The sequence below is a fragment of the Bison bison genome, unplaced genomic scaffold (assembly GCF_000754665.1).
Source record: "Bison bison bison isolate TAMUID 2011002044 unplaced genomic scaffold, Bison_UMD1.0 scf7180017864518, whole genome shotgun sequence".
Taxonomy (NCBI): Eukaryota; Metazoa; Chordata; class Mammalia; order Artiodactyla; family Bovidae; genus Bison; species Bison bison.
This window is the reverse complement of record NW_011495071.1, coordinates 18,611,407-18,624,130: the sequence shown is the minus strand read 5'-3', so window position 1 is coordinate 18,624,130 and position 12,724 is coordinate 18,611,407. Positions and strand designations below refer to the sequence as shown.

General features: G+C 43.4%; 1 protein-coding gene across 10 annotated transcripts in view; it reads left to right on the top strand.

The window, feature by feature from the left end:
* TEAD1 (TEA domain family member 1 (SV40 transcriptional enhancer factor)) overlaps nt 1-12,724 on the top strand; it is a 274,377-nt gene that overhangs the window by 242,459 nt on the left and 19,194 nt on the right. For all 10 annotated transcript variants that reach the window (XM_010830611.1, XM_010830605.1, XM_010830608.1 and 7 more), the window contains one exon: nt 10,013-10,153. In XM_010830611.1, the coding sequence (XP_010828913.1) occupies nt 10,013-10,153 (141 nt within the window). The remainder of the gene's footprint in view (nt 1-10,012; nt 10,154-12,724) is intronic.

The following is a 12,724-nucleotide window of genomic DNA, read 5'->3' as shown; positions in this document are numbered from 1 at the left end:
CTCCTGCCAAGGAGCCAGATGCTGCCATTGGAAAAAATTGCTTCACAATTTGAAATCTTAGTCCTTTGATCATTGCTCGAAGAGGATGAAGAGGAGAGGTTCAAAGTGGTGGTTTGAAAATGCCAGCGTCTCCTCGCATCCATCAGTGCCTATTATACTGTCTCTTGTCAGGGACAGTCCTCTTGATGTCTTCATTTTTTTGCAACCAAGTAATTCTGCCCAGCCCTTCCAGGCCCTCCAGGGGGAAGGGAGAGACGGGTGGGAAGGGAGCCGTCTGCAGCCTGCTCTTTTCCTGACCCACTACCCCAACCTGCGCCCCTGCCTTCGGGCTGATCTGTTTACTTTTTTTTCCTGCAGGCCTTTTCTTTCAGAGTCTAGTGACAAACGAGTTGTCCTCAGCCGAATGCTGCGCCCTTCCATTCTGCACTTGCAACCCTAATACTCACTTCCTGTCCTTCAGGCATCTGAAACTAGCTTTCCAGGGGCCTGCGGTTTTGAAGAGTTAACCGCCTGGTCCAGCCCTCCCTGCGGTATGGATCCAGCAGAACTGGGTTAGATCTCATTTTTCTCACCCATGAAATGGGAAGAATCATTCTTTGAAGAATATTGCTTTTTTTGTTTTTCAATTTCAAAAACATGAAACAGTGGAACACAGATGTGAACAGATACGCTTGCTGAATGAGAGGTAATGGAGGAGAAACCAAGCCACAGACTTTTCTGATAACTTACGTGTTTCGGCTGCAGAAGTAACAAGCGTGAGAGAGGATTATTTAGGGAAGGATTTGGGGAAATGTGACGTTTCACTTTTTCGCTTCCTGGCTGTCTAGTGCAGTCTGCTTTCTCTGCTTGGCATTGCTGTTTTCCAGGACTTGTCCACAAATAGATCCCCAATTCATTCCTCAGATGGTTGATTAATTATTGCCTTGTTTTTTGTTTCGTTTTGTTTTTTTGCTTCCAGACAGAATTTTATGACATCTCTAATCATATCTTTGTGGGAAAGATGGTAATTTTGTACCTGTTTGAGCAGTTACGCCTAAAACCTAAGGCTTGTTATAAACTCACAAATCGAAAAAACTACTACTTTTTCTGTTTGAAAAAAGTCATTGCTGTGTTTGTGCTGCTCACTTGATAAGCATGGATAGGGACTCAGACTAACTCTGGGGGGAAAGCTTTTACCTTGTTTGTTGATTATGAGCCACCGTCTACTTCAGGTCCCACTCTGGAGATGTGGCTTGAGGCTCTGCTTCATCTCTGCTGGTCAGTGTTGAAGTCCATGGGTTGATAGGCATGGCCGTTTATGTGGCATGTTTCAGCATACAGATGAGTCTCGTGTGCGTTCTCTCTTCTCAGCACCATGGTGGCCTTTGGAAGCAGGTCTTCTCTGAGTTTAGATATGAGAACAATGAGATGCAAAGGAATGATGACCACTGCCCGTCAGGTGTCTGCGATAAGATGACAGATGCAGAGTCAGAATTCTCGTCTTTGGACCAGGTGGAAGGGAAATCACATGGAGTTTACTAAAAATAAGCCTGGAACTTGGATCCTAGGAAGCTGATAGAACCTGAACAACTTTATGGGTGAGAAGTGGGTGTGGAAGGTGAGATTAGGGGAGAAATAAAAGAGAATTGCAGGGTTGTCTGTCAGCACTGTTCTTAGGCCTGCGTGCTTCCAGAGAGCGGAGCTCTAGGTGGAAGCTGCTGAGAAGCCAGTGGCAACTTAACGGGAATGGTAGGCAGTGTTGTGTCCAAGTTCTTCTCATGGTGCTAGGGGACATATTCCAATACATGGAAAGCGAGGTGGGCGTTGCTAAGAGTAGGCAGGGAAGTATCTTGGGTTATGTGAGTGGGCCCAATGAAATCACAAGTTTCCTGAAGAGTAGCAGAGGGAGGCAAAAGACAAGGTCTAGAGAGCTGACAGCTGGCCACGTGAGGACTCAGCCTGGTGTTGCTGGTCTCTGAAGTGGGAGGGAAGAGACTGAGAAACAAGGACTGTGGAGACTGAAGGAGGCAAAGACTCACCTTTCCCCAGAGTAGAGCCACCAGAAAGGGACAGCTCCAAAACCTTGATCTCAGCCGAGCGAGGGACGTGTTGGATATCCCACCTACAGAAGTAGAGAATCATAAAGTGATGTTGTTTTTAAGTCACTAAATTTGGGAGTGTTTGTTAAAGCAGCAATAGAAGACTAATACAACTCTCTAACACTTAAGTCTGCCCAGAACATGGTAAGTATTTTATTAACTAATGATTTTCCCATATCTAAAGGTATTTAGCCAGAAGACAGTGTAAATCAAGGTTCTGTAGGAAGGATTCCTGCATTGGGTGGTAGGAGAAAGAGCTGGTCTCTGATCCCAGTTCATATGGAGGGTTTTTGTTCTAGGGAAAAATGGGCAGAGATTCCTTAGAGGGGCCCGTTTGCATGGACTTGCCCACTCCAGCCACATTTGCAAGGTTTATTTTGTTTTTTTGTAGAACATGGTCCATGACCAGTTAGGCAGGAGGAAACTTCCCCTGCTACCCTTCTTATGACTGGACTGAAAATAAAATCAACGCAAGACAAATTAACAGGAAGGAAAAGAGAAACAAATTTTTAATTCATGGCGTTGAGGTTCACATAGAAACCGGATCTAAGAAGTGGCCAAAGCAGGCATCTGTCATACTTTTTAGATAAACGATAAATTTATGAGGAATTGACAGGACAAAGAAACATAGGTTTGGAGAAAATCTAAACAGAGTTTGGGCTTAGGGAAGTAAATTTAAAGTAACAAGATGTGTATACAGACTTCTCCACCCTAAATTATCCATCTCTGGTGGTAAGGGTCTCCTTCCACCTCCAGATGCAAGGAGGGCACCTTTCACTGAGAGACTTATTTCCTGCTTTGGGGGAGACAGAGGGGAGGGTCCACGTGTCCCTCTTCATTGGTTGTTTCTTAAGTAACTTTAATCCAAAATAATCAAAATGCCATTGGGGCACATTTTGGGACAGTCTGCCCTGTACCCCAACAGCTGTCTCATCTCCTAAGAACAGAATCTGGTTTGAATTTGGAATTTGCTGGGAAGGTAAGTTTGCTGGTTTTAGTTGTTTCTTGGACTTTTGTATTCATTTGCTTTTAGAAAATATCCTGATTTCAGATAAGAGCTGATTTGACAAAAATAGTATGTCTAGAAACAGCACACTTTTTTGTTTTTTCTTCTCTCATTTTCTTGCCTTCAAAACTATGTGGAATAGGTTTATCTTGAGTTTTCAGTTGGAAAAAAGGAGTGGAGAGGGTGGATAATGAACTCAGCACGAATCCTAGACTCATTACAGAGTTCACCCCCCCTGTTGTTGATTTAATGCTAGCATTCTTTCTTTGATATTACCTTTGCTCTGCAGGAGTTCAGTGACCACATTTCTTTCTGGGATAATTGTAATATTATCAGCTAAAGATAATTATCTTTCCCATCAATACCTCCTAGAAAATTCCCAAAGAACAGCTGTGATATGGTTGGATGACTGTGTAATTATTTTCCATGTTCAAAAGTAATTGAGAAGCAGTGGTAATAACAGATTGCTTATTTAGTGTTAGTTGAGAAGTCTTTAAAAATGCAACCTGTTAAATATATGCTAATAATTATATGTGGAGTTTTCTCAAGCTGTTTTTTAAAAAAACAAGATAATTCAAAAACCATCTGTTCCTCTTACCTAAATGAAAGTTGAAAATGCACGTATGTCTCATAACCAGCAATTCTACTCCTAGGAACACCTAACAGGAGTGCGTGCATGTGTTCATGAAAAGTGTATCCCCAAGTATTCAGAGTAGCGCTCTTCATAATAGGTTCAGTTTGGAAGCATTGTAAACGTCCATCCGTAGAAGGGATAGAAGGTGGTATTTTCCATTTAGCAGAGTACTCTAGTAATGGATGAACCACACACCACAGCATAGATGACAGTCACCCTGCAATGCTGCACAAATAAAGCTAAACACAGAGGAATCAACAGTATGTGACTCCGTTCATGTAACATTCAAAAACTAGACAAGACTAAAGGATCAGCGTTATTCTTGTGACACAGGGGGTTTGAGGTACACTGAAGGGAGCAGTGTTTGATGTTCACTGGGATGGAGGGTGGATGAGGGGACTTCTTTTCCATGTCCTTACCTGGGCGCTTGGTTACATGGGTGTGTTCACTTTATAAAAATTAATCAACCTGTAAACTTGTGATTGGTACACTTCTGAATGTATGTTCTACTTTAATATCATGTAAAAAAGTTAATCCTGGCAACTTGAAAATCGTAGTTTGTCGAGATTGTTTCTGACGGCAGAGTTTCATAATGTGGATTCTTGAATACTTTCATTTTTGATACTTTCTGTCATTATACCTGCAGGTTATCCATTCCCAATTAAAGCTAATTAAATTAAATTTGAGAATTCTAAGGTACAGTGGTGAACCCAAGGTGAGAGGATGGGAATTATCTGCCCCCGATGTAGGCATTAAGGAGTTTTGTTGTACTGAAGTCTAGATGGCAGAACCATCTAAAAACAGCTGTCATTTTCATTATCACCCTATGCCAATGGTTCTAAAAAACGCTATCAATGAAGTGTTCCTAATAAAAAAAGCCTTTGTTAGTTTAAGTCTTAAACAATTGGTAAAATTAGTCTTGAGTTTTTATTTCATGTATGTATATATACACACATACCTATATATATTTATGCTTCAAACTAACACACTTGGGTTGCTTATGCATTTTATTACTTATTCTTTCATAGCACATGCTATTACAGACTCACTCTTATATTCACTTCTAGAGTCAGTTCTGACAGTTTGGAACCATTGGAGCTGCAGTCCACACAGCGCTGCTGCTTCCATGATTTGGAAATGAGCGCAGTAACTATGAAGGCGAAAAAGTAGAACTAGAGTTACTTCAATTCTGTCATTCTCTGTTACCACAGAGGTTTTGTGTTTAAAGTTAAAAACAGTGGAACAGTGCTGATTATTACTCAAATAATTGTGATAATTTTGCTAAATAAAGGAAACAGGCCTTGGAAACCCCCCGCTCTTAGTTGTCAGATATGCCGTGTGTGTTGAGGCTACAGCGCCAGCCTTACTGAAGTGTGGGAACTTGGAGAGATGGAAACCAAAAAGCTGCAAATTTTCAGCAGTTTTGCTAATATCAATTTACGGCGAATGCCATTCTAAACTTGGGTAACATTTTGAAATTGTCTGTATGGTTGAATTATTTTGCGTGTTTATTTCTGTGCTTGCTTTAGATCTTAAGAGTCCTAGTTTGGTTATATTGTAAATCCTTGGCTTGTCGAAAGTAAAGGCCACTGCATTATAGCAAGTGAAATAAGTAGGACAGAAAAAGATAAATACTGTACGATATCAATTATATGTGAAATCTAAAAAATAGGACAAACTAGTGAGTATAACAAAAAAGAAGCAAACTCACAGAACAAACTAGTCGTAGCCAGTTGGGGGGAGAGGCAGTGTAGAGGTGAAGGAATGGGGGTGCAGACTGCTGGCTGTGAGTTAGGCTCAGGGATGCATGTACAACACAGGGCATATAGCCAAGGTTTTGTAACAACGGAATGGAAAGTAACGCTTAAAAATTGTAGAGAAAGATAATGCCACTGAAGTGAATAAAGTGAAAAATGGAGCACTGGACAAAAAAAAAGAAAGAAAACAGTGTACCTAGGGAGTTGAGGTGCCCTTCTTAAGAAACCTCCCTCCTGCTTAAAGCACTGACGCAAGTTGAGGTTGATAGCTCCTTGCGCTCTCCTGTTGACTCCCCCGCCAACTGCTAATTTCCCCAGCTCCTTCCCACACTCCACCCATTACGCCACAAACACCAGACTGCTTTTGATTATTAATCAGTCCTTCATAACAACTTGATTACATCAGAATAATGAATTTAAATTGCAATATTATTTAACAGTGTATTTATGGTCAATTAATTCTCATTTTCAAAGCTGGGAATTTTTAAAAATTAAATGAAAACAAAAGTCAAAGTAGGGGCTTCCCTGGTGGCTCAGTGGTAAAGAATCTGCCTGCCAGTGCAGGCGACACGGGTTTGATCCCTGGTTTGGGAAGACCCCACGTGCTGGACAGCAGCTGAGCCTCTGTGCCACAACTATTGAGCCTGTGGTCTAGAGCTTGGGAGCTGCAACTTCTGAAGCCCAAGCACCCTAGAGCCTATGTTCTGAAACAAGAGAAGCCACCACAATGAGAAGCCCACAAACTAAAATTGGGGAGTAGCCTCTGCTTGCTGAGACGAGAGAAAAGCCCATGCAGCAACAAAGGCCAGCACAGCCAAAAATAAGTAAGAAGTGGAAGAAAGATTAAATTTTGAAAAAAAAGTCAAAATAATTTCTAATGTACCTTTCCTGCTCTGCCTGTTACTGCACTGTTGTTGGGAAGCATCTGAAATGTCCATCAATAGAGGATATGTTAAATTATATTGCATCTGTATGATGGAGTGGTATGCAGCCACCAAAAGTGTGGCTGTTCAATTTTCCAAAGGGCTTTTCTTTAAAAAACTGATGCTCTGTATCAGTGTATGTATGTCTATGCGTGTGCTCACTCATGCTCTGGGACTCTGGGGACTGTATAGCCTGCCAGGCTCCTCTGTCCATGGAATTCTCCAGGCAAGAATACTGGACTGGGTTGCCATTTCCTACTTCAGGGGATCTTCCCAACCCAGGGATCAAACCCATGTCTCCTGCATTGCAGGTGGATTCTTCACCACTGATCTACCAGGGAAGCCCTATATCAGTACTATGTGAGTTCTAAAAAGTAGTTATTGATTAATCAATTGATTTAAAGCCAGGCTCAGAAGAATGCTATGGTTTGTGCAGAAAAGAGGGAATGTGTATGCTTAAATATGTAAATGCTAAATATCTCTAAGAGGATACTTGAAAAACTGATAACTGGTCACCTAAGGAGAGTGGTAAGCACAGGGTAGAAATAAAATGTACCTCCTTTTTATAGTTTGATTTTTTTTTAAATTTACTTGCCATGTATATATTTTTATCTTTGTTATTGTTGCTGTGTGTGCTTTTTTTTTTTTAAGCTAAAACTTGTTCGTACAAGCTACATCATAATAGTAAGAGCACCAGTCCCACAAAGAACATCACTGGTCATCCCACTACCACAAAACACCTGAGCTGTTTCTCCCAGCTGTGTGTATTCTCAGGGGATGGCAGGACCAGCTCGAAGTTCTGTTAGTTCACAGCAGGGAACACCTGCCTGGGAAGGCTGGATGACAGCCCAGTGTCAGAGCTCCTGGGATACGTTGGTACCTTTCTCCCCTGAAGGCTGGAGCCCTGGTAGTCCCAGGGCCCTCTCCAGCTTTGGGAAGCTCAGATACAGTTCTCAGGATGAGACCTCTGGTTTCTCACTGGACCGCTGTTTCATTGAGCCACAAGCTCCATTTCTTACCTTTGCATGTGAAAAAAAGGCACACCTAGGCATTTTTAATTATTTGCACTTTATGCCCCATAAAATTTCAAAAAACAAAATGTGAGGGCACATAAATTTATGGATAACATAAAACTGGACAAGTATCAGTGCAAGTAAAAGCAGAAATCCAGTAACAGGAGTTGGACACTGGTTGTTAGAAGTACCTAGGATAAGTTAATTACTGTAGTAGAGCATTTAATGTAGCTTTGAATCTCTTGGCACCTAAGAAAAGGGAATATAAAGCGTATGGTCTGTTTTATTTGAAGCCAGAATATCCCAAGTTTTGCCTGAGGAAATGGACATTTTCCTGATACTCAATTTAAGAAGGAAGTTGAAATGCAGATCTTTATTAAAAATACATGTAGGATGACTCAGGTCTTTATGGTAGTTAGTGCCTGTGAAGGTATTAACAATCAGTGAGTCGAAATGTGCCGGACCTCACAAAATACAGTCTCATTTTATGTCAGACTCACTGCTGTTTCTCTCTGCAGCCCAGGTGCTTCATTTGACCCTGCTTCCTGCTGCATCTCTGCGTTCACTCTCTTCTAGTGTCTCCAAGTTGTGATCAGGGGTGACTTTCTGGGTTGCAGATCTGATCCTAAACTATCACTGCCCCTATCCTGTGTAAGACCCCAGCCCCCTCCCACCCCTGCCTCTCCAGGCCCGTTCTCTCCTTGCTGTCTGTGTTCCAGCTGTTTCTGGCCATTCGCCCTTTTGCACACTCTCTCACATCATGCTCTGCCTGCCCACGCCAGCTCTTCTCTCTGGATCTGAGCTGCATCATCATCTGAAGCTTCCCTGCCCACAAGGGCTCCCTCCCCACTGTTTGTTCTCATGTCTCTGTCCCCATCCCAGGAGCGCTTATTTCTGTTGCAATGTCCTCCCTCCTAAATTGTCAGCTGCACGACCGCAGGGACTATCTCCTGCTCACTCATTGATCCCCCGCTCCACACCCATGCCCAGAGTGCAGGAAAGGGTCAGTGGATGCTCGAGGGAAGGGGGTCTGCCCTCAGTGGTGGAGCCACTGCAGCAGCCTCCCAGCCTCCCTCTGCAGTGGACTTTATACCACGCTGAGACACCTCTTCTTAAAGCACATCTCTGATCACCTCATTGCCTGGTGGTGACACTTTCAAGGGTTCCCCAATTCCTACAGCATACAATTCACACCCCTCATTAAGCCCTCCCCAACCCAGGACCTTGCTGCATTTCCACACTCCTTCCTCCCCATCTCCTTCGTCCTTGCAGTGTGGCTAAAATTAAGCACTCCAGGCTGCTCCGTGTGCAATACTCCCTTAGCCCATCCCTGCATGTTCAAATCTTAACCATCCTGAAAGTAAATACCTTTAATTGAAAATAATGTTTCCATGGTCCGAAAAAGGAGCAAAGTTTGCTCCTTTGGGAAGCAAGTAGTAGAAAAAGTAGAGGTAAGTTGGCCTCTGTATGCTGAGTGCCTTTGACATGGTACTTACTTTCTATCTGCCGCTGCTGCTGCTAAGTCTCTTCAGTCGTGTCCGACTCTGTGCGACCCCATAGACAGCAGCCCACCAGGCTCCCCCGTCCCTGGGATTCTCCAGGCAAGAACACTGGAGTGGGTTGCTATTTCCTTCTCCAATGCGTGAAAGGGAAAAGTGAAAGTGAAGTCGCTCAGTTGTGTCCGACTCTTCGCGACCCCATGGACTGCAGCCTACCAGGCTCCTCCATCCATGGGATTTTCCAGGCAAGAGTACTGGAATGGGGTGCTATTGCCTTCTCTGACTTTATCTAAATTAGAGCTATTTTCTGTACATTTCTCTCATGTTGGCTTGTAGTCTTATATCTACCATGAATCTCACATAGCAAATAGTCATAAGAATATGTTAAATGAGTGGGGCCTTGTATTAACTGTTTTACATCTTTCTAAGTCAGTCTTTAATAGGAACTATTTCCCCTCTGGGTACATAATTAGTAATGAAGTTTCTCTTTTTACATATATAACAAATGGCCAGTCAGCTATAGATTCTCCTTTTAAACATATCCACAGAGCAGTGAATATGAATCCAGTTCACATACTGCTTTCTGTACATATTTCAGAGACCTCATGAGTCTTTTATTACAAGGATATATAGTATTCTATACTAAATGCAGGACTTCCCTGGTGGTCCAGTGGTTAAGAATCAACCTGCCAATGCAGGAGAAATGGTTCCTTCCTGGCCCATGAAGATTCCACATGCCACGGGGCAGCTAAGCCCACGCATCACACACCAAGAGAACCACCACAACGAAGACCCAGTGCAGACAAAAATGAACCAATAAATAGATTAAATACTGAATGCAAGAAAGTAAAAATGAAATCGATACATGCAGCTTGTCATTATTTCAAGGGAAGACTACCCAAGCGAGCATTCTCTTCAAAACACAATCGATGGGCCATAGAACTTGTTTCTAGCTGAGCATGAACTCACCACCTTTCTGAGCCACCCTGGCCCTCCACTGCCCTCCATCCAGCATGGTGGAAGTCTTCGCCTGATAGTTACTGCTTGTTGCCATGACTCCTGTGATAGAGAGTAACCCTCGCCTCCATTTCATTTCCTACAGGCTGATTTAAACTGCAATATTCAAGACGATGCCGGGGCTTTTTATGGCGTAACCAGTCAGTATGAGAGTTCTGAAAATATGACAGTCACCTGCTCCACCAAAGTTTGCTCCTTTGGGAAGCAAGTAGTAGAAAAAGTAGAGGTAAGTTGGCCTCTGTGTGCTGGAACCTTCATTTGGGGTGGCCTGTCACCTTCCTTTAAATCTAAGCGTCTTCTCCTTCTCTGCCTTCTCCCACTCCCTGCCCTCCATTACTTAAGAAGGCAAAATGATTTGAAAGCAACTGAAAGGAAGAAGGCCAGGAGTAATCCATGCCACCCTCCCTGGCCACCTGAAGTCAGCCCTGCTCTTGCCAGTGGGTCAGTCCAACAGGAGGCCTTGAGGAGGGAGGGGGGCTGAGTGGAATCTGTTAGAGATAGATCCTGCTACCCAGGATTGATCTATCTACCGTGCTACCCTCCCACCCCCAAGTTCAAGTGCACTTCGAGGCATCTTGATAATAACCAAGGTGGTCTTCAACTAATTGGCAGCTGCCTTCTAAAACCCAGGTGGCTTCCCTGGTGGCTCAGATGGTAAAGCGTTTGCCTGCAATGCAGGAGACCTGGATGCGATCCCTGGGTCAGGAAGATCCCTTGGAGAAGGCAATGGCAACCCACTCCAGTACTCTTGCCTGGAAAATCCCATGGATGGAGGAGCCTGGTAGGCTACAGTCCGTGGGGTCACAGAGAGTCTGACATGACCGAGCCACTTCACATTCACTTATAAATCCCTGCCACCTTGAGTTTGGTCTTGGCTTTTGCCATTTCCACTCCCTTCATCATAATTGTTTTAAATCTATTTCAGTACATACTGGGACCAAAAACTTATTTATGGCTTTTATAGTTCACACTTCCCTCCCTTTCTAAACATGGATGATCATTTTACTGGGGTGGGTTGCTGTTTGTGAATAATGTTTACAGGTGATATTTCATTCAGAGTTGTGTTTTCCAATGTCTTCTACCCACCACCCAATTCATCCATGCTCACAGTGACTTTTATTCACAGGTGTCTAGGACCTCTCAGGTCCAGGAGCCCACCCTGACTTTTGTACCACAGAAATAAATCCTTTCTCTCATGAGACATGAGAGAAGGGATGTATTGGGTGGAGAGAGGGAACGAGGAGATGTTTTTCAAGACTTTGGGATGAACAGGAGGATTGGGGATGCTGTAGGCCCTCATAGCTTCCTGAGCACAAGATGGGCATCCTAAGAATGGTGTTAGGAGGGTTAGCTGGTAGTCATGTATGGACATGAGAGTTGGACCATAAAGAAGACTGAGCACCAAAGAACTGATGCTTTCAAACGGTGGTGCTAGAAAAGACTCTTGAGAGTCCCTTAGACATCAAGGAGATCAAACCAGTCAATCCTAAAGGAAATCAACTCTGAATATTCATTGGAAGGACTGATGCTGAAGTGTAAGCTCCAGTACTTTGGCTACCTGATGTGAAGTGCTGACTCACTGGAAAAGACCATGATACTGCGAAAGACTGAAGACATAAGAAGAGGGCAACAGAGGATGAGATGGTTAGATAGCATCACGGACTCAATGGACATGACTCTGAACAAACTCTGGGAGATAGTGAAGGACAGGGAAGCCTGACTATGGGGTCGCAAAGAGTTGGGCTCAACTTAGGACTGAACAAGAACAATGCTGGTAGAGGAAGATGTGAGTGAGTTGACTAGATGGTTGCCATAAGCTTAGGTGTTATGAGTGTTATTAAAGAGTGGCAGAGGGGATCTGAGAAGACATTTGGAATAGAACTTAGAAACTGACTGAATATTAAAGATCAAAGAGGAGGAAGAGTTGAAGATAACACATTTTATGCTTTGAAGGACAGTGCAGTCTCCAGCAGAGATAAGTACATAAGATGTCCAACTGGAAATAGGGATGATTTTTGGAGACAAGTAAAGACTGAAAATATCATTTGGGAATCCTAAGCATTAAAGATAACCAAAGCTATGGGAATGGAGAGCTCGTTGCAGAGAGGAAATAGAAAGAGCACAGAATAAAGAATGAGCAGCAGCCAGCCTTGGGGTAAGTGGAAGGGGGATGCAGACAGAGAAGCCAAGGAGAAAGATGGGAAGCTCCTCACCCTAAGGAGAGGGTAGGTGAGAAGGTGGCTGTGTAATGAGACATGACTGAGAGACCTGGAGGTACATGACCTCTATCTTCCCCGAGAAGGAAGAAGCAAAGGTACCTGTCGGTGGTTGGGAACACGGAAAGTTAGTGTTAGGCTTTGCTACCAAATGGCCAAGTTGTCAGGGCTTACCTGTTGCTGGTTGCCTTTGAATGATGAAATTCCAGGAATTTTCATGGAGAAAGCATATACCTGGGGGGCTGTTCCTGGAGTCTGTTCTTTTCCACCCTCTATTTATCTCTACATGTCCCAGTATTGTGTTGATTTGATTACAGTAGCTTTGTAGCATGTTCTGACAAAATGTTGTCCACTGAAGAAGGGAATGGCAAACAACTTCAGTATTCTTGCCTCGGGAATCCCACGAACAGTATGAAAAGGCAAAAAGATATGACACTTAAAGATGAGCCCCGCAGGTCAGTAAGTGTCCAATATACTACTGGGAAAGAGCAGAGATATAGCTCCAGAAAGAATAAAGAGTCTGGGCCAAAGTGGAAATGACGCTCCGTTGTGGATGTGTCTGGTGATGAAAGTAAAGTCAG